Source organism: Sphaeramia orbicularis, chromosome 17 (genome assembly GCF_902148855.1).
Source record: "Sphaeramia orbicularis chromosome 17, fSphaOr1.1, whole genome shotgun sequence".
Lineage (NCBI taxonomy): Eukaryota > Metazoa > Chordata > Actinopteri > Kurtiformes > Apogonidae > Sphaeramia > Sphaeramia orbicularis.
The window spans coordinates 1,872,260-1,893,967 of record NC_043973.1 but is presented as its reverse complement, the minus strand read 5'-3'; the positions used below and the strand labels follow the sequence as shown (position 1 = coordinate 1,893,967).

The 21,708-nt window shown below is 39.9% G+C and overlaps 1 protein-coding gene across 8 annotated transcripts in view; it reads left to right on the top strand.

Annotated features, from left to right (window-relative positions):
* LOC115437967 (uncharacterized) overlaps nt 1-13,606 on the top strand; it is a 100,180-nt gene extending 86,574 nt beyond the window's left edge. For 6 of the 8 annotated variants that reach the window (XM_030161385.1, XM_030161382.1, XM_030161383.1 and 3 more), the window contains one exon: nt 774-2,176. In XM_030161385.1, the coding sequence (XP_030017245.1) occupies nt 774-1,231 (458 nt within the window). In that variant the 3' untranslated portion in view covers nt 1,232-2,176. Of the gene's footprint in view, nt 1-773; nt 2,177-13,579 lie in introns of those variants that run through there. The other 2 variants (XM_030161381.1, XM_030161387.1) reach the window with 2 other exon arrangements.
* The last annotated feature ends 8,102 nt before the right edge of the window (nt 13,607-21,708 follow it).

Sequence of the window (21,708 nt, the reverse complement as noted above, 5' to 3'; positions counted from 1 at the left end):
GGTTTCGTCCTCATTGGACCTGCCCAGAACACTTTGTGCCACATGTACTTAATAACACTGTTGTGACAAAGTGTTAGTTCTGGACAAACTGTGACTTGTCCAGAGGTCTAATAATAAAACCCCCAGGTTCAGATCCAGACCAGTCCTCCCAGTCACACTCCTCCTGGTCTCATTGTCATTGCCCATGTGAATGTAGAAGTTTCTCAGTAGAACAGTGGAGTCCCTGAGGGGAGCGCCTTCCAGCACACCACCACCAGACTCCAAGAAGACCAGCAGGGTCCACCTGGGACAGACAACAGTCACAACCTGTTCCTGAACTGAAGCTCCACCCTCTCATTCAATGGATGAACTCCAACATAAAGCCACTGAGCTAGAGTTCTAGCAGAGGTGTGGAGCAGGTGGAGGAACCCCACACCTGCTCTGCACCTCGCACCCTGAATAACTCCTGAATTTAAAAAAAAAAAAAAAAAAAAGTCCTGGGACCTTTGAGGAGATGGGTTCCAGAGCCCAGGTCTAGTCTGGACCTCTGAACCATCTTCCACAGCTCCACCTCCTTCCCCACCAGGACAGTAGTATTCTGTGTCCTAGAGCCAGTTTAGACCACCATGGATTTGTGGTTGTAGTCCTCTAATCAGCCTTCTCTGCTGTTCCTGGTCCCAGAACTGAAGTTGAGCAATTATTCCATCTTTTCCTTTTACAGAGGCTGATTTTCCTCCATATAGAAGATCTGATGATAATAAACTGTCCCATGTTTATGTCATGTTTCCTTCCAGTTCAACAGGTGGAGGAGGGGGCGTGGTCAGCCCTGCTGCCCTTCAGAACGACCCCTGACCTGCCTCAGGACGCCAGAGTGGAGTGGAGGTACTATACTAATGACCTGAAATACATACATGTCCATGTGTCTGAGAAGAAGTCAGCTCAACCTGGTGAACAGGACGACAGATACAGAAACAGAACAAAGATGAATGAAGACCCATGGACGACTGGAGACTGCAGTCTGACCCTGAATGACCTCCAACAGGACGACTCTGGAACATATGTATGTGTAGTCATCAGAGATGGAGACACCCTGAGAGGGAAAACAGTGGAGCTGAAGGTCAAAGGTCAGAGTTCAGATGCAGGTCAGAGGTCAGGTGTGTCTCTGTCCTCTGTCTCCTCTGCAGACAGATCTCAGATCACATATCAGTTTCCTCCAATAAGAGAAGATGCAGAAGCTGAAGCAGCTGTTTGATTGATCTGTTGTGTGTGTGTTTGTGTTTGTCCAGTCCAACTCCTAAACTGAGGCTTGATCTTATTCCTCTAGAATATATGAAACAGGTCAATACAATAGAAATACACACACTTCAAAGCACTCAGACTGTGCTTTTCCACTCTTCATTATTGTATTTCTAGTGTTTGTTTCTCTGTGATGACAGTCTGTCCTCCAAACCAAAGAAAATCCAAACTATCAAATCCAAACCACTGCAGCTAAATCAGACAAATGAACACTGTCAGAGAGGATGGATTTTCCAACAGGATGATGATGTGAACCCTATCTGTAAATCCACCATGGACGCCCTCACAGACTCCAGCTGAAGGTTTGGAACAGACCTCACAGTCCCAGACTTGAACATCATTGAACATCTGTGGGTAGATCTGAAGAGCTACGTATGAAGACCAACCAAGAATATTTAAGAACTAGAGTTCATTTACAGACAAGAATGGGAGAAAATCGCAAACACAAGAACTGGAAGACTTTCAGCTGCTACCAAAAGTATTTTAGTTTAGTTTGTATCGTGGACAATCCCAAATAATGAACTGTATCAATAAGAGTGAAAAGTTTCAGCTTTAGCCGACATGTCTATAATCCTGCTGTAGTCCTCAGCCTGACGACAATAGGAACCCTAAAAAAACAATAGATTACAGCAGAGTAATTAAAAAGAAAGACTTCAGACAGCTAAGAGACCAGATCCATCAGTACAGATAAACAGACTGTGGTGGACACAGCCACACATGGGAACATCTGTACAAACTAGAGCCCGGACCATTAATGGGGCCGATTATAGTGTATCAGCAATTAATCAACATCGGCCAATATGTAGCCGATATATGAACTGTTTTTGCTGCGCAGAGATTCTGTGGCTTGCTGCTCCTGTGTGTGTGTGTGTGTGTGTGTGTGTGTGTGTGTGTGTGTGTGTGTGTGCTGCCCAGAGAATAAGAGGAACTTTAAAGTGAGTTAGTTTCACTTTCACTCCTGCTCGGACAATGATGCTATCACCCCCTCCCCCGCCCCCCCCCAGCACACGCTCTGACAAGGATGGACTGCTCCCCCCCCCCACCACCACCACACTCCGACCCCCCCACCCTGGCGAAAATCACGGACCGCTACCGCAGACTCTAATGAAAATAGACCACTGAACCCCCCGGCTCCAAAAATCACAGAACCCCCCCCTGTCTTATGAAGTATTCACCCCCCCACACACACCCCCATGTCCGTGCACTTCCTGTCTCCCTCACAGTTTCATTCTGCAGACAGGCCTGGGTGTTAATAGTGTAGGGGAGACTGGGGACAGTTGGAACTCTTGCAGTTCCTCCAATCAGGAACAACTTAGGACTCATCTAATTCACTCTGCACATGCTCAGTTTAGTCCTTAGTCCACATGGGCAGTTGTAGTGTCGTGAGGCAGAGACATCAATATTTGTGAGTGAAAACAGAATTGTGTGCTCAGTCATATTTTTTACTCTAATTATTTTTGTGATCGCATAGTTTGCATTTGAACGTTGTGTAAATTATCTTTGTCAGATAAACACAGATTTATGCAACTGTTTATCCACCTGTCCACAATTATCTAATATCAGATTATTATATCCTGTGTAGATCAGTGTTCTTATTTCATATATCGGCAAATATATTGGATATCAGCTTTTTTTTAAGCCCCCAATATCAGTATCGGCCCCAAAAATCCCATATCGGTCAAACACACTATCACCTTATTAGTTTTCATGTCTCATTCTTTCTGTAACTTTGGTGGGCAGCTCATGGTCTTCATTTGCAGTCAGTCCTTTAACGTACACCATGTCGTTTATTTTGTATTTCTTTATTTGAATGGTCCACTGTTGTATAGATGCACATATATGAACAGTGTAGGGGGACCATTACATTATTGATGTTCTGTTCTGTTAATCCTTGGTTCCTTTGTTTGAGTTTCCGTGTGGTGGAGTTTCCTGTCACCATCCTGATGTGGAAAAAAGGCGTGGCCAAGGGTGGAGCAACATTATATACTGCAGCCGCCTCATCAGCAGAAACTATGGGCTGTGTTGTCATGGGGGGGGGTGTAATGTGCCCAAAGCTTCAGTTGTATTTAGTTGTAGTTGGTGTCCATTTTGTTTTGCCCTTGTTTGTTTCATGGTTTGTCCAAACCTCTATCCATGCTCCCACTGAGTCTCATTTTGGTGGGTCAGTTTTTGTCAGTTGGTTTGATGCATCAGTTCTTCTTCTCAGCCTTAGTTGTTATTATTTTGTGTACAGTTCTGTTATGTGGACCTCTTATATATACTTAATTGTTAAAATTATCATTTGTAATCATTTTTGTAATAATTTTGGGTGAATCCAAACCCACAGCTGTCTCCTGGTTGTCTTACTGCTGGGTTTTTAACACAGATAAAAGAGAACAGTAAAGCATCAGTCCAGTCCTACAGACAGCACATCCAATCCAAACATACAAAAGCAGCACATCCAGTAGAATCCCACAGAATCCATCAGCACAGGATCACAGACACAGATGGAAACAGACATCACATATGGACACACAGCATCCATGACCATGACACACACACACACCCACACACACACACATATATGTTAGTGTGTACAGGTGTAGATGTGTGCAAACTGTGTTTTTCATGTGGCTGTAACAGTGCAGTATGTATGTGTATGTGGAATGTGGGGGGACGTCAGTTCCAGTTTAGTGTTGCTTGAACAGAATGAGAACTGACCAAATGTGCTTTTCCTGAATGGGGCTGAGAAGTCACCCCGTGTGGAGCTTCTGCTGATCGGACTAGTGTTATTACACTGGTTTAGGAAGGAATTTCATGCTGTGACGCTCATTAAAGGGGTCGGACTAATTCCAGAGTGTGGAAGGTGGACCAGTTTTTACACGTCACAGCTGTGTCTTTTAATGCTGACAGTTTTTCTCCATATCCTGTAGAGCCCACAGTTTTTCACTCAACTATATTTCATACTGTAGGTGTAGAAGTCAGTTCTGACCTGGAGTAGACTGTGGTCAGTCTGTACAAAATGAAGACCATACGTTAACTTGATCTGTTGTTCCTACCTCTACATCTTCAGCATCTGGGGTTATCTGAAGATCCCAGTTTGTTTATTTATTTAGAACATGCAAAGAAACAAAACGAAGCAAATTAAGACAAAAACAAAATAACATTTAAATGAACAGATTCTATCTTCAAACACATACAAGTCTGAATTTTGCAAAAGGAGTAGGAAGAAGTCTAAACTTCAGATCCCAGTTCAAGTCCAACACATCCTTGTTTTTGTGTTCTAATGTGTACACAGATTCTATAAAATGGAGATCATGTTGGTCTTATTTCCAACCCTTCTAATATGATATCTAACTCTTATTGTCCAGTCTCCATAAATCTACTCTTAATAAACCCAGTGGACTTTGTGGTCCCTCCATATGAACATGTGTCCAGCAGATGGCACCACTGTTTCTGCTGTCAACTTCATTTGGATCCAGAGGGTCCCACAGCTGCATTTCCAGTCCATCCCTTTCAGATCTGCTTCTGACAAAAACAGATGAACGCTTGTAATTGAGTCTGAGCATCCACAGAGTGGAGTTTACTGCAGATCAGCCACTGTTTGTGAAGTGAGGAACTGACCAAACTGGAGATCTGCTTCAAATATGAAAGCACTGACACATCTGTGGAGCTGATATGAGCATGCCACCGCTCCTGTTCACACTGACTGTATCCAAAAGCAGCCACAGTTTGAACAGGTGATCATTTAAAAGACTTCAGCACAAACTGATTCAATAAACAACTTCTGCTTTTATTTCCTACATTTGTGTGCTTCCAGTTATTTGGGTTTTTATAGAAGAAAACACAACATTTGAAGACAGCAGTCATCTAACTCAGCAAATCCTCCTAAAAGTTGCTCACTTTTCATTTGAATTTAGAAGAACCATTTGTCCATCATAAATCACAATAATTGATAAAATAATTTTAGTATTTATTTATTTAGTTACAAGACAGTGTGTATTGGCATTAGTTACAAAGAACAAGATGCGTGCATCAGATTTAGCAGAGGAGCTAATTTCCATCTGTTGTCCTGGACAAACGATCAACAGAATAAAACATCACATGGTTCCAAAGTACTAATATACAGAATGAAAACCATGAAGCAATGACAGATATAGGAACATATGCTCAGGCTGAACGGTTCCAGCCAAATACATAAGAAGGGACTGACATTCTAAAAGTACAAGAACATTTAACTAGAATAAGAAGAAAATATGAAAGAAAGAAGAGAGAGAGAGAAAAAAAAAAAAGGAAAATTGAAGACTAAATAAATAAATAATTTTATTTATTTTTATTTTTTATTTTATTTCGAACATGCAAAGAAAATAAGACAAACAAAGCAAATTAAGACATAAAAAAAACAACATTTAAATGGACAGACTATCTTCAGCACATACAAGTCTGAATTTTGCAAAAGGAGTAGGAAGAAGTCTAAACTTATTTAATCCAACCCCTCAGTGCTTTTACACCTTTATCATTAACTTTATACAACAATCAGCCCATACTATTTCCCTAATTTTAGCATCGAACCACAACAATCCATAATGCAGTAAGTGAATGATCCCCAACAGTCTGTTCATGTCAGTGCAGTCGTACAAACAGACTCAACTAATCCAACATTCTCTTCAATAATTCCAGCAGATTTATCAGTACAACATCATTCATAAACAAACAGCCTCATTGTCATTATTAAATACTGGACCTCTCAACAATCAATTCTTTATATCTTTTTTTAAACTGAATTATGTTTGATATTTGTTTTATCTCCACACACAGTTTGTTCCACAGTTTTCCTCCACAGATGGTCATACAGAAACTTTTTAATGTAGTGTGTACTTTATGAATCTTTAAATTTAATTTTCCCCTTAAATCATAGCCTCCCTCTCTTTCACTAAACATTTCTTGAATATTGCCCGCTAGTAAATTGTTCTTTGCTTTATATATTATTTGAATAGTTTTGAATTCCACAAGGTTAATGAGTTTTAAAGTTTTAGATAAAGGTAAAAATAGTGGATTTGTGTGTTCACCAAAACCAACATTGTGAACAATTCTTCTTGCTCTTTTTTGCAATATAAAAATTCTATGTAATGAACTTGTATATGTATTTCCCCATCCCTCCAAACAGTCACTTAAATAACGTCAGATCAATGAATTCTACAGAATGTTCAGTGATTTCTGATCTAATCTCTCCTTTGCTCTGGCCAGGACTCAGATGCTTCTGGATCGTTTGTTTTGTACATGTTTTATGTGAGTTTCCAGCAAATTTTATCATCCATTATCACTCCAAGAAACTTGTTTTGATTCACCCTTTCTATATCTACACCATCTATTTGTACCTTTATCTCATTACTTGTTTTACATTTGCCAAAAATCATGAATTTTGTTTTACATAGGTTTATCGACAACCTATTTTTGTCAAACCATAATTTAGTTTTGTTTAGCTCAGAAGTGATTATGTCCAAAAGTTGCTGTAAATCCTCACCGGTTCCTAGAATATTTGTGTCATCAGCATATAGTATAAATTTCATTTGTTTAGACACTTTACATATATCGTTAATGTACATTAGAAACAGTTTGGGTCCCAACACTGACCCTGGGGGACACCACACACAATACCCACACAAGATGACGTGACATTCTTATTACATTTGGAACTTTTATTACATAATGGGAATTTATTACATAATGCGGCTCAACAAGGTGCTGTGTCCGGAGCTGTCATCGTGGTCTTTGTGGTCTTCATGGTCTTCATGGTCTTCATGGTCTTCATGGTCTTCATGGTCTTCGTTGTCTTTGTTGTGTCTTCGTTAGTGACCAAAACATGATAGAAAAAGCAGAGAAAAGACAAACACCGATGTTTAATGGATAGAAAAACATAATATTATAAAAATATAGAGTTGGTGCAAATGACAAATGAACACACATCAAATTAAAAACCTGCATTCACCTGCATGTAGAAATATAAATGTACTTCCATGCTGAAAATAACTGACCTGAGACATTTGATCACGTGCACATGGCGCCCTCTGCTGTCTGAAATATGACATTACATATTTTATGTTTTGCTGTATCAATTTTCCCATGTGTTCTGTTTTTTTTTTTTTTAGGCTCAGTCTAACTAAAACCTACCAGTTCTTTTACATTTCCAAAGTGGTACAACAGCAAATCATATTATTTAAAAAAGGGTATTTTTTGTGCAGTGGACAGTTATTCATCCTTTAATTAAACAACATTATCTGCAGTGATTCCAGCTCTTTGTGTCATTTTCTAACATATGTTAGAGTTAGTTTACTGTAAATGTTGCTGTGTCACTTGAATTTCCCCACTGTGGGATAAGTAAAGTCTAATTTTACCCTGATATATTGTTTAATAAATCCAAAATGTGGTTACAAAGAAATTCTCTACTAAGCTACAGTTTATGGAATGGTTTGTTTTTCTTTCTTTTTTTTCCAGTTTAATCCTTGTGTTTTTTGTCATTTTGTTTCAGTGACTGAACTTTCCCAGATTAGAATCACTGATTCATGACATTCACCACAGTGGACAGCTGCATAAACTGAAATCATATGTTTTCTTAAATCAGAGTTAACCTCCTGATACCCAGCAATGCATTTTAATCCTCTGTAGGAGACAAGAGTCTCACAGCTTTACATGAAAAATGAATGACTGAATGAATGAATAAAAACTTTGTCCATTTCAAAAAACATGTCATAAAAAAATAAGTGTTCAGAGAACGCAAACCTCCGCCAAGCACCCCGAACAGTGTGCATGTGTGGATGGACTCTTTCTGTTTAAATTCAACAGTTTCCAGGTTGTTCCATACAGCAGAAAAATTAAAGCTTGGTCCCAGTCATGTGTCTGTCAAATTATATTCAGTTCCAATCAATATTAGTTTAGTTCTAATTTTAAATGTGTGGTAAATGGGATTTTCAATGTAAATGTCCACAGAGTCCACATTCCACAGTGGATGTGGACAATTTAGTTCCAGATACAAGATATTGTTCTAAGCTACAGGTGGATCAAACTGGAGGCTAATCGGAGTCGTTTAGAATTTTTTATGAATTTTGGAAAATTGTTCAATGATGACAGATGGAAAATTGTAGATGTTGTGACCTTGCTGTGACCTTAGAACTTTGGCCTACTGGGACCAAAATGTAATGGGTTGGTCCCAGGGCCTAGGCCTATCTGTGGGGAAGAGTTGGGAAAGATGGGTGGAAGAGTTTTCCCCTAAAGTTGCTAACAAACTAACTAACTAACTAACTAACTAACTAACAAACTAACTAACAAACAAACACACAAAGCAAAGTGATCACAACACCTCCTGGCGGAGGTAATAAAAACTGTATTTCAAAAAAACTGTTGTATCCTACTGTGTCCAATCACGGCAATTGTTTAATGTAAAAATAAATATGTACCATGTACTTCCATGCTGAAAATAACTGGCCTTGAGACACTTGAACACGTGCATATGGCGCCCTCTGCTGTCTGAAATAGGACATTACATACACATTATTTTTTGCTGCATGAATTTGTGATTGTTTACAGCAGGCCTGTCAAACTCATTTTAGTTCAGTTCCACATTCAGCTAAATTGAATCTGCAGTGGGCCAAACCAGTAAAATAATAGCATAATAATATAGAAATAATGTCAACTCCAAACTTTTCTCTATGTTTTAGAGTGAAAAAAGTAAATTTACATATGAACAGGTTTACGTCTATGAACTATCCTTTCAAACGATGTGAATTACATGAACAAACTGAAAAAATAAATGTAATTTTAACAATATTCTGCCTCAGTTCATCATTTACACATGTACATTATAACTTACAGCTCACAGTAGATCTACAAACACACAAAACATTGAGTAACAGGCAGAATATTGTTAAAATTGTACCTACTTCTCTGCAGACATTTCAGGTTATTCACATTTTTTTATAGCAAAATTATACTTTGTTTTGGTGTAAATTCATGAAAATACATTCACAAAGAAAAATTTGGAGTTGTCATTATTTATATGTTATTATGATAGTATTTTACCAGTTTGACCCACTTGAGATTGAATTGGTCTGAATATGGAACTAGAACTAAAAGGATTGTTATTATCAGTGGAATTTTTGCATTTCACAAATTCATCCCAGGGGCCGGACTGGACCCTTTGGTGGGCTGGATTTGGCCCCTGGGCCGCATGTTTAACACCTGTGTTTTACAGCTTTACTCACAGCTTTAGTTTAAAATAAATAAATAAATAAATAAAAACTCTGTCCACTTCACAGAACATTTCATTAAAAAAAACTTCCCTAACCCTAACCCTAACCCTAACCCTTTCCTGGGTTTCAGGAGGATGTGTTCTCTTTGTGGGAAGAGCTTTATGGATGTGTTTATGCTTCAAAAATTAATACCGTCACATGTTACATGTTAAACTGACGCAGGGAATCCACTACAACGAATAACTATGTAATATGACAAATAAATATGATATTAAAGAAATCCAATTGAATACATTTTATGTCACAAATACCACTAGTTTATTTCCAGTTCATGCATGACAGGGTTATTTTACCTCCTCTTCCACTGATTGAAATGCTTTGACCCAAATGCATCTGGTTATTTCTGAGTGTTTACAGGTTAATTTCACACCCTCAGAATGCAACAGTCAACAGACACGTCACCTCGTACAAACCCTGATAAAACAGAATGGAAGTGCAAAGGAAATGAGAGGAGGAGAACAAAACCAGAGCGGCGTGCATCTATCTCACCCAGATCTGTCTGTGTCACAGGCTGCAGCTCAGATAACAGTTTATTGTTGTGAACAGGCTCGCTGCAGCGCAGGTTCATCAAGATAACAGCCGTTGTTGATCCGCCCCCTCAAATGATTAAGCAGCATTGTTAAAACGCTCTCTCTCAACCTGCGCTCCTTTGTGCGTCTGTATCTGACTGCTCCCTTTCTGTCATCTCACATCCACACAGGCCTCATAATCCAACACTGAACTAATTGGCGTCTCAAACTGGTGCATCAGCTCAGGTTGGGTTGGATGGTTGGAGCTCCTGTGCACCAAAAATGCATGTGTGTGCATTTGTGCTTTAGGGGATGACTTCATACCAACAGACCAAAGAAACCTCTGATCTGACATGGATGTAGATGATGAATCTGACATAAGAGGTGTAGGGATGGCAGTAATATTTCCATTTACACATGACAAAGTGAATCTGGTCAGAAGGATGAAAACACTGGGTACTCACAGAGTAGACCAGGGCTGTCAAACTCATTCTAGTTCAGGTTCCACATTCACCCCAATTTGATCTGAAATGGGCCGAACCAGTCAAATAATAACAGAATAACTGATAAGTAATGACAACTGCAAATATTTGTCCTTGTTTTCATGCATTAAAATTATGAAAATACTTACTTTTATAAACTATCCAAACCAAAAAAGATTTGAATAACCTGAGAAAACTGAGATTTCTTAAGAAAAATAAGTGCAGCATTAACAATATTCTGCCTCAACTTATTATTTCTACATGTGTATTATGGATCAGATCTACAAAGACACTAAACACTGAGGAACAGGCAGAAACTGTTAAAATTGTGCTTAATTTTCTTTAGACATTTCAGGTTGTTCATATTTGTTCAGGTTATTCACATTTTATCGTTACAGGAGAGTTTGTAAATGTAAATATTTTCATAATTTAATGTTATTTTTTGCACTAAAACAAAGAAAAAAAATTGAAGTTGTCATTGTTTATTGACATAATGTAATTTTTTTTTTCACATCAAACCAAGAAGAAAATATGGAGTTATTATTTTTTTGTAGGTTTTTATGCTATTACTATTTGAGATCATATTGGTCTGTATGTGGAACCTGAACTAAAATCAGTTCCACAGCCTCGACTGGAATTTTTGCGCTTTGTAAATTCATCCCAGGGGCTGAATTGGAACCTTTGACGGGCTGCATTTGGCCCACAGGCCGCGTGTTTGAGACCCCTGACCTAAATTGTTCAGTTGTTGGTTGAACGGGACAGAGCAGCACAGCCAACAACCTGATCTACAACCTGATCTACAACCTGATCTACAAAGACACTAAACACTGAGGAACAGGCAGAAAACTGTTAAAATTATGCTTAATTTTCTTTAGACATTTCAGGTTGTTCATATTTGTTCAGGTTATTCACATTTTATCGTTACAAGACAGTTTGTAAATATAAATATTTTCATAATTTAATGTTATTTTTTACACTAAAACAAAGACAAACATTTGAAGTTGTCATTATTTATAGGCATAATATAATATTTTTTTCACATCAAACCGAGAAGAAAATATGGAGTCATTCTTTTTTGTGGGTTCTTCTGCTGTTATTATTTGACTGTAGATCAGATTGGTCTGTATGTGGAACCGCAACTAAAATGAGTTCCACTGACTGTAGAATTTTTGCACTTTGCAAATTCATCCAAAGGGCTGGACTGGACCCTTAGGCGGGACGCATTTGGGCTCCGGGACGCATGTTTGACACCTGTGGATTAGATAGTGTGACTACACACAGCTGTGTTTGGGTTCTACTAACAAGGAAGCATTTAAAAAAACAGGTTAAATAAATGTTTTAAAGGTGTGTAAGAGGGAGACTGAGGAGGATCTACTCGCAGAAAATGGAAAATTATATTATTTGTATCTTTGTTAGTGTATTATCACATGAAAATGAACATTGCTCTGTTTCTTTTATTGTACTTTATCTTAGTTTTACCTTACTTTGTACATAAACGTCATCTATCTATCTATCTATCTATCTATCTATCTATCTATCTATCTATCTATCTATCTATCTATCTATCTATCTATCTATCTATCTATCTATCTATCTATCTATCTATCTATCTATCTATCTATCCATCCATCCATCCATCCATCCATCCATCCATCCATCCATCCATCCATCCACTGTAAAATGCCTTTGTTTACACAGTACTTAATCAGTAAGTTAGCATTTAGCATTGGCTGACCTCTGACCTATATATTCCATAAATGGTCACAAATATTGTCCAGATATGATCACTTCCAGCTGTGTTTCTGAATTTGGAGTTCCCCCTCAACATAATTACTCAGGCTCTTTCCTGGTGTTGGACTGTTATCATGATGATAAATGAAAGTGTGTGTTTTGGGTGGAAAATCAGGACGCTCCTGTTGTGATGCAGAACAGAGATTCACCAAAAGAGGCAAATTTACACCTACATGACATTTTCACTTTATACTTTATCTGTAACAGATGAGCCTAGATACTCAGGACTTGGAAATGATGTCAGTAAATTCAAATAAAAAACAAACAAACATATGAGGCGGGGGATGAATTTCTAAATCACTATTAGTCCCTAAGTCAGTGGTTTCCAACCTTTTTTAACCCCATTGTAACATCGCGCATTTTTGGCGACCAAAACTGAGACATTTTTCTCTTGGGGGTGAAGAAATCTTTCCATTCTGTGTTCGGTCTGGTTTCAGCTGTGTCCGGGCAGGTTGAAGCGTAGTACCACATGAGGTCACATGATCGGGTCACTCATCATATGCCTCTCAGATGTTATATCCTGCAATTTGTTTGAACTGGAAAAAATTGTGGCGTTTTATTTATAATGAATTATATATTGAATCATTAAAAAATATTTTTATTAGTAATTTATTTACAATTTTTCACCTATTACTAGAAATTTCAGGCAACCCCAGGGCACAGCGTTTATAAAAACAGCTGTGTTCCTGTCGCTGTCACTGAGTTCAATACGAAATAGTGACATTGCACTGTATTTACTTACTTTAGTTATTTATCCTGTTTCTTTGCTCTATTTATTATTATTGTGACTTCTAATCTTTAAATTTTATGTTCTTATCCTGGTTTTTATCCCAGAGACTGTTTTTATCTTGAGGTTTTTTCATTGTGTTAGATTGCATCTTGTTTTTATTAATTTGATCTTATTTATTTATTTTATTCTTTTCCTTCTCCATGCTGCTATTCTGATGAATGGTGGAACTCTGAGCACTTTTTGTCTGGACACTTGATCAAGTAGCTGCCAAACAGGTTCAATGCATGTTTTGTTTTAATCCCAAATGCAATCACTGTGTCTGCAAAACAAGTCTATCCACGGGTAGAAATAAAGGAACCTTGAACCTTGAACCCTCATGGGGTTCTGACCCCAAGGTTGAAAAACACTGCCTTAAGTTCTACTAGTGCCTAAGAACAGAACTGCAGACTTATGTGTATAATTTTATTTAACCCAAATTTACACAATGAATAGCAATTTGACCAACAGGTGTGTGTGTGTGTGTGTGTGTGTGTGTGATTCCCTTCCATGCACCATCAGGGAACGCCCTGGTCCACTTTCTAACAAAGTCAGATCACAACCAGTGGTGCCGGGCCAGTAAACACTGACATCCACACATTCAGTCCAAACGAACACTAACAGCACGACCCACTGAACCCCTGCACAGAAAAACAACACATTTACAACAACAGGAACAATACCCACTGTGGTGTTCGTGTTTTAAAGAGAGATGAGACGCTGTTGAATCAATTGCTTTGTTTTTAATAATGCGCTCACCAGCCATTCTGACACCACGCCATTCACACACTGCGTTGTTTTACTCTACTCCTCATTACAACCTATTACTTGAGGCAGCAGCGCCCACTACAGAGGGTCTGCACGTGATGTCACCACTAGTGGAAGTCACCGCGGTTACGCCCACTGAGTGGCAGAAAGAGGGAGATGAGTAGCGGCTTTGGCTTGAATACAGTGATCCCTTGCCAATTTGCGCTTTAAGTTCCGCGGTTTTAGTTATTCGCGGATTTTTCAGAAATATTCATCAAAAAATAAAAAATCAAGAAAAAATCGCGGAAATTCCGTGAAAATCCACCCCACAGCAGACGAGAGGCCGCAGCTGCCAGCGAAACGTCAAACGATGACTCACAGCCTCCTGCAAGCAACACGAGAAACGCAGACGGCCCAGCAACCGCTTACCCCGAGCGATCTGATTCTGACGGACGAGGACCTGGTCGAAATGACTAAATCTGGCAGTGAGGAGGAGGACGAAGAACAACCCGACGAAGATGAGGAAGTAGAAGAGAGGGGCCTTACTCTTGCTAACTTGCAGAGGCTCTGCAATATCGCCAGGGAATTGCAGAATACGGCCAAGGAAATAGACAACAACATGGTGAGGGCTGTTGAATTCTGCAACAGGATAGAGGGTGTCATGGCCCTGTATAAACGCATCTTCGCTGAAAAGAAGATTGCAACGGCAACAGCTCCCCATCACCATGTTCCTTGTCCCTCGGAAGCCATCAGCTGAACCCTCAGCTCCCCCACCAGCCTCCCCATCTGCAGCTGCTTCGCCAACTCCCTCCGAAGAAGCTGCATTACTAGACGATCCAGCGCCTCAAGTAACATCTGACGACGAGGCGCCCCTAGAAGAGCTATAAGGCTCCCTTGACACCTGTGCATTGTGTCATCTTCATTGTCTTCATTGAAGTGCACAGGTGTTTCATCATCATCATAATCATCATCATCATCATCATCATGGGCCTCATCGTCAGTCAAGGAAGGAGCCGCTGGAGTCTAATGTAAGTGTTATTTTATATAAAAACGTTAAAAGAGAGAGCGAGAGAGAGTCCTAGGATAGGCTCGGGGGGCTCCGGCTCCAGTTCGCGGATTTTCGATTTTCGCGGGGGGCGCCAGTCCCCATTAACCGCGAAAAATAAGGGATCACTGTACTGCGAAAACTTTAGAACAATCTAAAAAATCGGACCAATGGTTCTGTATCTTACCGGCCAAATTCAAAGCCTTGGCAAATGTATCCAGATGCCATTTATTCTCCCCCAGTTCTGTGTATTTATTCTATTACAGAAATAGCCCATGTTTTGGTCATATTCCAATCAGATCTGTAAAAAATTCAAATTCACACTTGATATCATTGATACTGATTTATTGGATCAATCCACTTCCTATCTCTTATAATGGGAAAATTTTTCAAAGTGGCACCAAATCCAGAATCAGATCCGGATCCAAATAATTCCACTACCTTGTGTTGACCTCATCATACAGAAGCTGTATACCAAGTTTGAAGCCAATCAGAACTGGAGTTTGGGAGAAGAAGATTATTGAAATTTGTTCCCCATAAGAGCCCATGTTAAATTTTGCATCAGTTCCAGATCCAGAAGAAGATCCTGATCAGCATGTGGACATTATGTTTGGGTCATCTCCCCATCAGGGCTGGACTGGAGACATTTACACTGGAGATCATTTATATTTACTGAGTTATTGCATCCATCCACTTCCTATCTCTGATAATGGGGAAATTTTTCAAAGTCGCACCAAATCCAGAATCAGATCCAGATCCAAATAATTTCAATAACTTTTGCTGACATGATCATACAGAAGCTGTAGACCAAGTTTGAAGTCAATTGGAATTGTAGTTTTGGAGAAGAAGACGATTAAAATTTTTGTAACGGACGACAGATGACGACAGACGCCGCATGATGACAACAGCTTACGGCCTGTTGACTGGTAAGCTAAAAATGGGGCAGAGCTGTTGTGCCATTGATCGCACAAATAGGTTTAAAAGCACTGGGAGCTATCGTTTTAGCGGAGACCTAAAGCCAAAGACAGAAGAAGCAGATGGATCGCTGCAATTCATAGAAATAACTGGAATCCAGACAACCAAACCTGGATTTGTGGTTGGCATTTCATGTCAGGTAACGTTCATTTCTGCTGTGTTCTTGTGTAAAATCATCCCTTAAATTGCATCTGGTTTTGGCTAACGTTCCTTCGTAGTACAGCTCTTAATGTTAGCATCTGTCATTTAGTTCTATGTTTCAGAACTCAATCGTTTGTGTCTTCAGTTGTGTGATTGTGAACCTTGTGCTCTACATGATTTGTAAACTAGCTTAAACTGAGGCTAACCTAGTTTTCCACATAAGGGGCTACTGTAGCACACAGCTGTTGGATCCAGTATTTGATGTGAACTCTCCTTAAATCTCCACAGTACCAGTAGATCATCCACTCACTTGGGTCAGTACTAAGGGTTCAACTCCAGTAAATCAGTAGTGAACTGTGAGCACTACTGCTGGGCCTTTACCGCCCAAATCACCGCCAACAAAATCCGTCTGCACTGACACAAAACCTCCAAAACAATAGTATGTTGAATGAAAGCACTCACCAGCTGGAATCCTCTAATGAACCAGGACCAGGATGGACACAACTCTGGGTCTGTTGGATGCTTTCAGCCTTTGCATTGGGGATTTTCCAGGTGTTGAACTCAGGTTCATGTAAATGTCAGGATAGGTGATTTCTGTCCCAGATCAGTGTTGGTAGAACAGCTGTTGTTTGGTAGCTTGTATGGATCCATGTCCAGTCCAACTGTCTTTAATTTCATTTTATATTCCACATTTTTCCAGGTCTGGCTGTAGTTACTGCTGTACTCCATCATGTTGAGCCGGTTTGTTTTTGCCGCTCAGTCTGACTGAGAGGGGCGTGGCCTGGGGGGAAGTGACGGATGTGCATTCCCTCTACTGGTGTCAACTCAAATAACATCTGATCACAACATCCCTCTTTCTTTGAAGATGAATAATCTGTGGTTAACATTATATTGTAAGCACAACAATGAACATTTTTCTTTTCGGAACTCTCAGGTCAAGAACAATAAAACATCTAGTGACACGCAGCAATCTGCTACAACAAACTAGGCTTAAAAGAAAACACATCCAAATACATTTAAGCATTTTATAACAATTATACATTTTTTCTGTAACAAAAGCTGTTTATGTTTAGCTTTTACAAATCTAGTTTGTCAGGTTTCTGTATTCCATGTGTAGACCTTAGCTGTGGTTTGTCTGGTGTATTGTTTCTGTTACAGTCCATAGGAGGCGTGTCCATGGTCAGATCATTGTGAGCACCACTGGGCTCACCGGTGGTTTGTGGAGTCTTCAAGAGACTGCGGTGACTGCGCCTGAGTACCTGTCCATCCTCGGTTCTCACTGTAAATGACTTTGGAGCAACTTCCTGGAACACAGTTGCTTTTGTGTTCCAGCCTTCCACACCCTCGATCCTAACTGAGTCATTAAATGTCAGTGGACAGAGTGATTTGGCTGAAATGTCATAGAAAGTCTTTTGTCTCTTTTTCTGACGTTTGAGTCTGTCGTCAAGTTTTGCATGTTTCTTTTGCACTTTATTGTTGGAGTAGCTAGGAAGTGTAGCACGCAGTTTCCTGTTCATTAATAGTTCTGCAGGTGAGAATCCACATTGAAGAGCAGATGCACGGTAACTGAGAAGTGCCAAATAAGGATCTGCGCTGCCGCCTGCTGCCTTCTTTAGCAGTTGCTTTAGAATGTGAACACCTTTCTCAGCTTGTCCATCTGATCGTGCACAGTGTGGACTGGATGTGACATGACAGAATTCATACTGTTCTGCAAACATCTGCCACTGAAATGGAAACACGGTCCATTGTCACTCACAACGATGTGTGGAATGCCATGTCTGGCAAATACAGATTTAGTGTGGGTTATCACACATGCTGATGAGGTGTTGGAGAGTAGTGCCATTTCTGGAAAGTTTGAGTAGTAATCTATTACTACAAGATAGTCTTTACCTTTGAGGTGAAACAGGTCCATCCCTACTTTGTGCCAAGGGGATGTGGGCAGATCTGACATCACCACTGGTTCTTTGCTTTGTTTGCTTCTATGTTTCTGGCATGTTTCATATTTACTCATCAGTGTTTCAGTGTCTTTGTTTAGCCTGGGCCAGTACACTGACTCTCTCGCTCTCCTTTTGCATTTTTCAATTCCCAGATGTCCTTCATGTATTCTGTTCAGCACGTCTGGCCTTAAAGCTTGGGGAATGACTATTCTTTCTTTCTTTAGCAGTAATCCATCTACAAAACTGAGATCACCTCTAACATGATAGAAGTGAGAGCTCAAACCAGCAGGCCAGCCTTCATCCATATTCTGAATGACGCGCTGCAGCTCTGTGTCCTGGGCCGTTGCATCCGCTGTTTGCTTTGACTTTGTGTCGGACACTGGTAATGCAACACTCACCATGTTAATGTGGCTTTCACTGTCCTCCACTCTGCTGTCAGTAGGTGCTCTGGACGAGGGATCTGCTACAAGTTCAAAATCATATCTCTGCATTCTCATCATTATACGCTGTATCCATGGTGACATTTCATTTAGGTTCTTTCTGATAATGGAGACCAGTGGACGATGGTCAGTTTCCACAGTGAAAGACGGTAGTCCAGACACACAGCTGTGAAAGCGCTCCCATCCATGGGCTAAACCCAAACACTCTTTTTCAATCTGTGCATACCTGCATTCTGACTTTGTCGTGGCCCTCGACGCATAAGCTGCTGGTTTCCAGTGTTGTCCCTCGGCTTGCAGAAGCACTGCTCCAGTTCCGTCTTTGGATGCATCTGTGGACACTTTCAGCTTTTTGTTATGGTCATAGTAGGCTACAGCAGGTGCTGAGGTAAGTGTCTTTTTTAGTTTTTGCCACTCTTGTTCATGTTTGGTAGCCCATTTAAAGTCACAATCATTATGTAACAGCTCACAAATGCAGGATGTTCGTGCAGTGAGATTGGAAATAAATTTACCAATAAAGTTTATGTTTATGTTTATGCATTTGGCAGACGCTTTTTTCCAAAGCGACTTACAGGGGAAAACCAATCAAATCACTCAATCAATCAAATTTTATGTATATAGCGCCAGATCACAAAAAAATTCACCATTCCCATAATGCGCAACACACCTGTTTTGTCCGTTGGTCTTGGCATGTTCAGTATTGCTTTTATCTTGTCTTGGTCCGGCTGGACTCCTTGAGCTGTGAGTTTGTCTCCTAGGAAGAGAATGTCCTGCACTGCAAATTCACACTTGTTCCTGTTGAGCTTTAGTCCATATTTTTGTGTGCGCTCCATCACTTTGTACAGCCTTTGATTATGCTCTTGGAGGGTGGAGCCCCATATGATGATGTCATCAATGTAGACTCGAACCCCTTCCAAGCCTTCAATGATCTGTTCCATTGCTCGGTGGAATACCTCTGGTGCTGATTTTAGTCCAAAAGGCAGTCTAAGAAAACAGCACCTCCCAAAAGGTGTGTTGAAAGTACATAGTTCAGTGCTGCTCTCATCAGGTTTTAACTGCCAAAAACCTTGATGTTCTCATTGAGATCTTTTGGGTCCATGATGTTCTCAACTCACCATTCTTCTTCTTTGTGACAACCATTGAATTAACCCAATCTGTGGGCTCCTCAACTTGTTTGATCACACCTAAGTTGATCATTCTATCTAGTTCACGCTTGAGGGCATCATGTACTGGGCCTGGGACCCTGCGTGGAGTATGTACAACTGGCTGTGCATCCTCCTTAAACTGGATTCTGTTTGTAAAGGGAAGTGTACCAAACCCTTTAAAAACTTCTGTAAAATTCTGCACTATAGAGTCACTGTGTCACTGGTCAGATCTTTTCCTATACAGTACACTCTTTGCACTAGCCCCAGCTCTTCACAAGATTTGTCACCTAAGAGTAAATCACATTTTTCATTCACTACAGAAAAGTGTATGTGGTGCACTTTGTTTTTGACAGTGACTTTTAATTTGCAAGTGCCAAGGCACTCTATTGGCAGTCCACTGTAGTCTTTTAATCCTTTTTTTTTCCTGTGGATATGTGGTTTGACTTGCATATCTCTGATGTCGGAGATGCTGATGAGGTTTACTTTTGCCCCTGTGTCCAGTCTCATAGTGACTACAGTGTCACTGATTGTAGAGGAGCTATCCACTTGTCCTCTTTGGCTACGTGGTTTACCTGTTCTGGATCCTCTTCACAGTTCACTAAGCCATCTAAAACTGTCACTTAAATCTGTTTCCTCTACAACATGCACATGTTTGCCTTTCTTTCCCTCCTTCCTTTTGGAGAAACACTGTTTGGTGAACTGATTCTTCCGCCGGCAGTTAGAGCATCGTTTACCAAAAGCTGGACATTGCTCAGGCTTGTGCTGTGTGCCGCATCGCCTGCAGTGGAACGTCACATTCTCAGTCCGCTGTGTAGGCCGGGTATGATGGCGACGTCTCCCCTGAAACGACACTGCACCAACAGCTGCTCCTTCACTCACAGGTGCACTGGACATTTCACTGAAAGTTTTCATGTGCTTTTGTGACAGTTCACTCACTTGGCACATTTTAATGACAGATTCCAGCGTCAGATCTGATTCATGGAGAAATCTCTCTCTCAACATTTTATCATCAACACCAAAAACTATTTGGTGTCCGACCACAGAGTCTTTTAATGTCCCAAAATTACACGACTGCACTTTTAAACGCAGAGCGGTCAGGAAACTGTCGAATGGCTCGTTATGTTGCTGCATACGAGACCTAAACATGTATCTTTCATATGTCTCGTTTTTCTTTGGCGTACAGTGAGCGTCAAACCTAACGAGCACAACATCCATCTTCTCACTGAACGTCTAAATGGGTCATATCTGATGACCATGAAAAGATGAAGACCTGTATTTTTTCTGAATTCTTTACATGTGTTGATGGATCATGAGTTCTTAAACATTTTACATCAGTAGATATAGTTTTGGTCTCTGACGACTGTTTCAGGGTTAATTTAAATAATGAATCTGTTTCATTTTGGTTTATATGAGCAAAATAGAGTTCATCATAAGTAAAATTAGATGTTAGTAGTTCAACAGGCCTTAATTTGGCCTGGATCTACTGATTTCAAACAGAACATCTCATTAGATCTGATTGGATTTAATGAAGCCTCAGTGTGACCCAGACTAGTCACAGCTCACTTAGCTAATTACCTTCATTCTTCTTTTTTTTTTTTTTTTTTCCCTTTTTTTTCCCTCCACTTTTCACAGCATTAATATTTGACCCAACCAAGGACCTGGGCATAAACTGTGAAAATCATTATTACTGTCATTATCATTTTACATTAGATTAGATAGATCTTTATTGATCCCTTGGGCAGAGCCTCAGGTTCCAGTATCAGCACAACACACACACACATATACACACACACACACACACATATACACACACACACACACACATATATATATATATACATATATATATATATATATATATATATATATATATATACATACATATATATTGTGGTGAGGAAAAAGGAGAAAACCAGCCAGTTGCTAGTGAGCCAACTTTATTCCTCTCCAGCCACCAGAACAAAATGGAACTCCAATGCCAACACTTCCTGTGGGGGCTAAGACCCGCCCCACAAGCCACAACATCCTCTGGGTGAGAGAGAACCTCTATATCCTGTACACCACAATATATATATATACATTTTATATTCTTTTATTACAAAATTATGCATATAATTTTGTAATATAAGTATGGAAGTAATAATATTTATGGTAAGAATGAGCAATAACATTA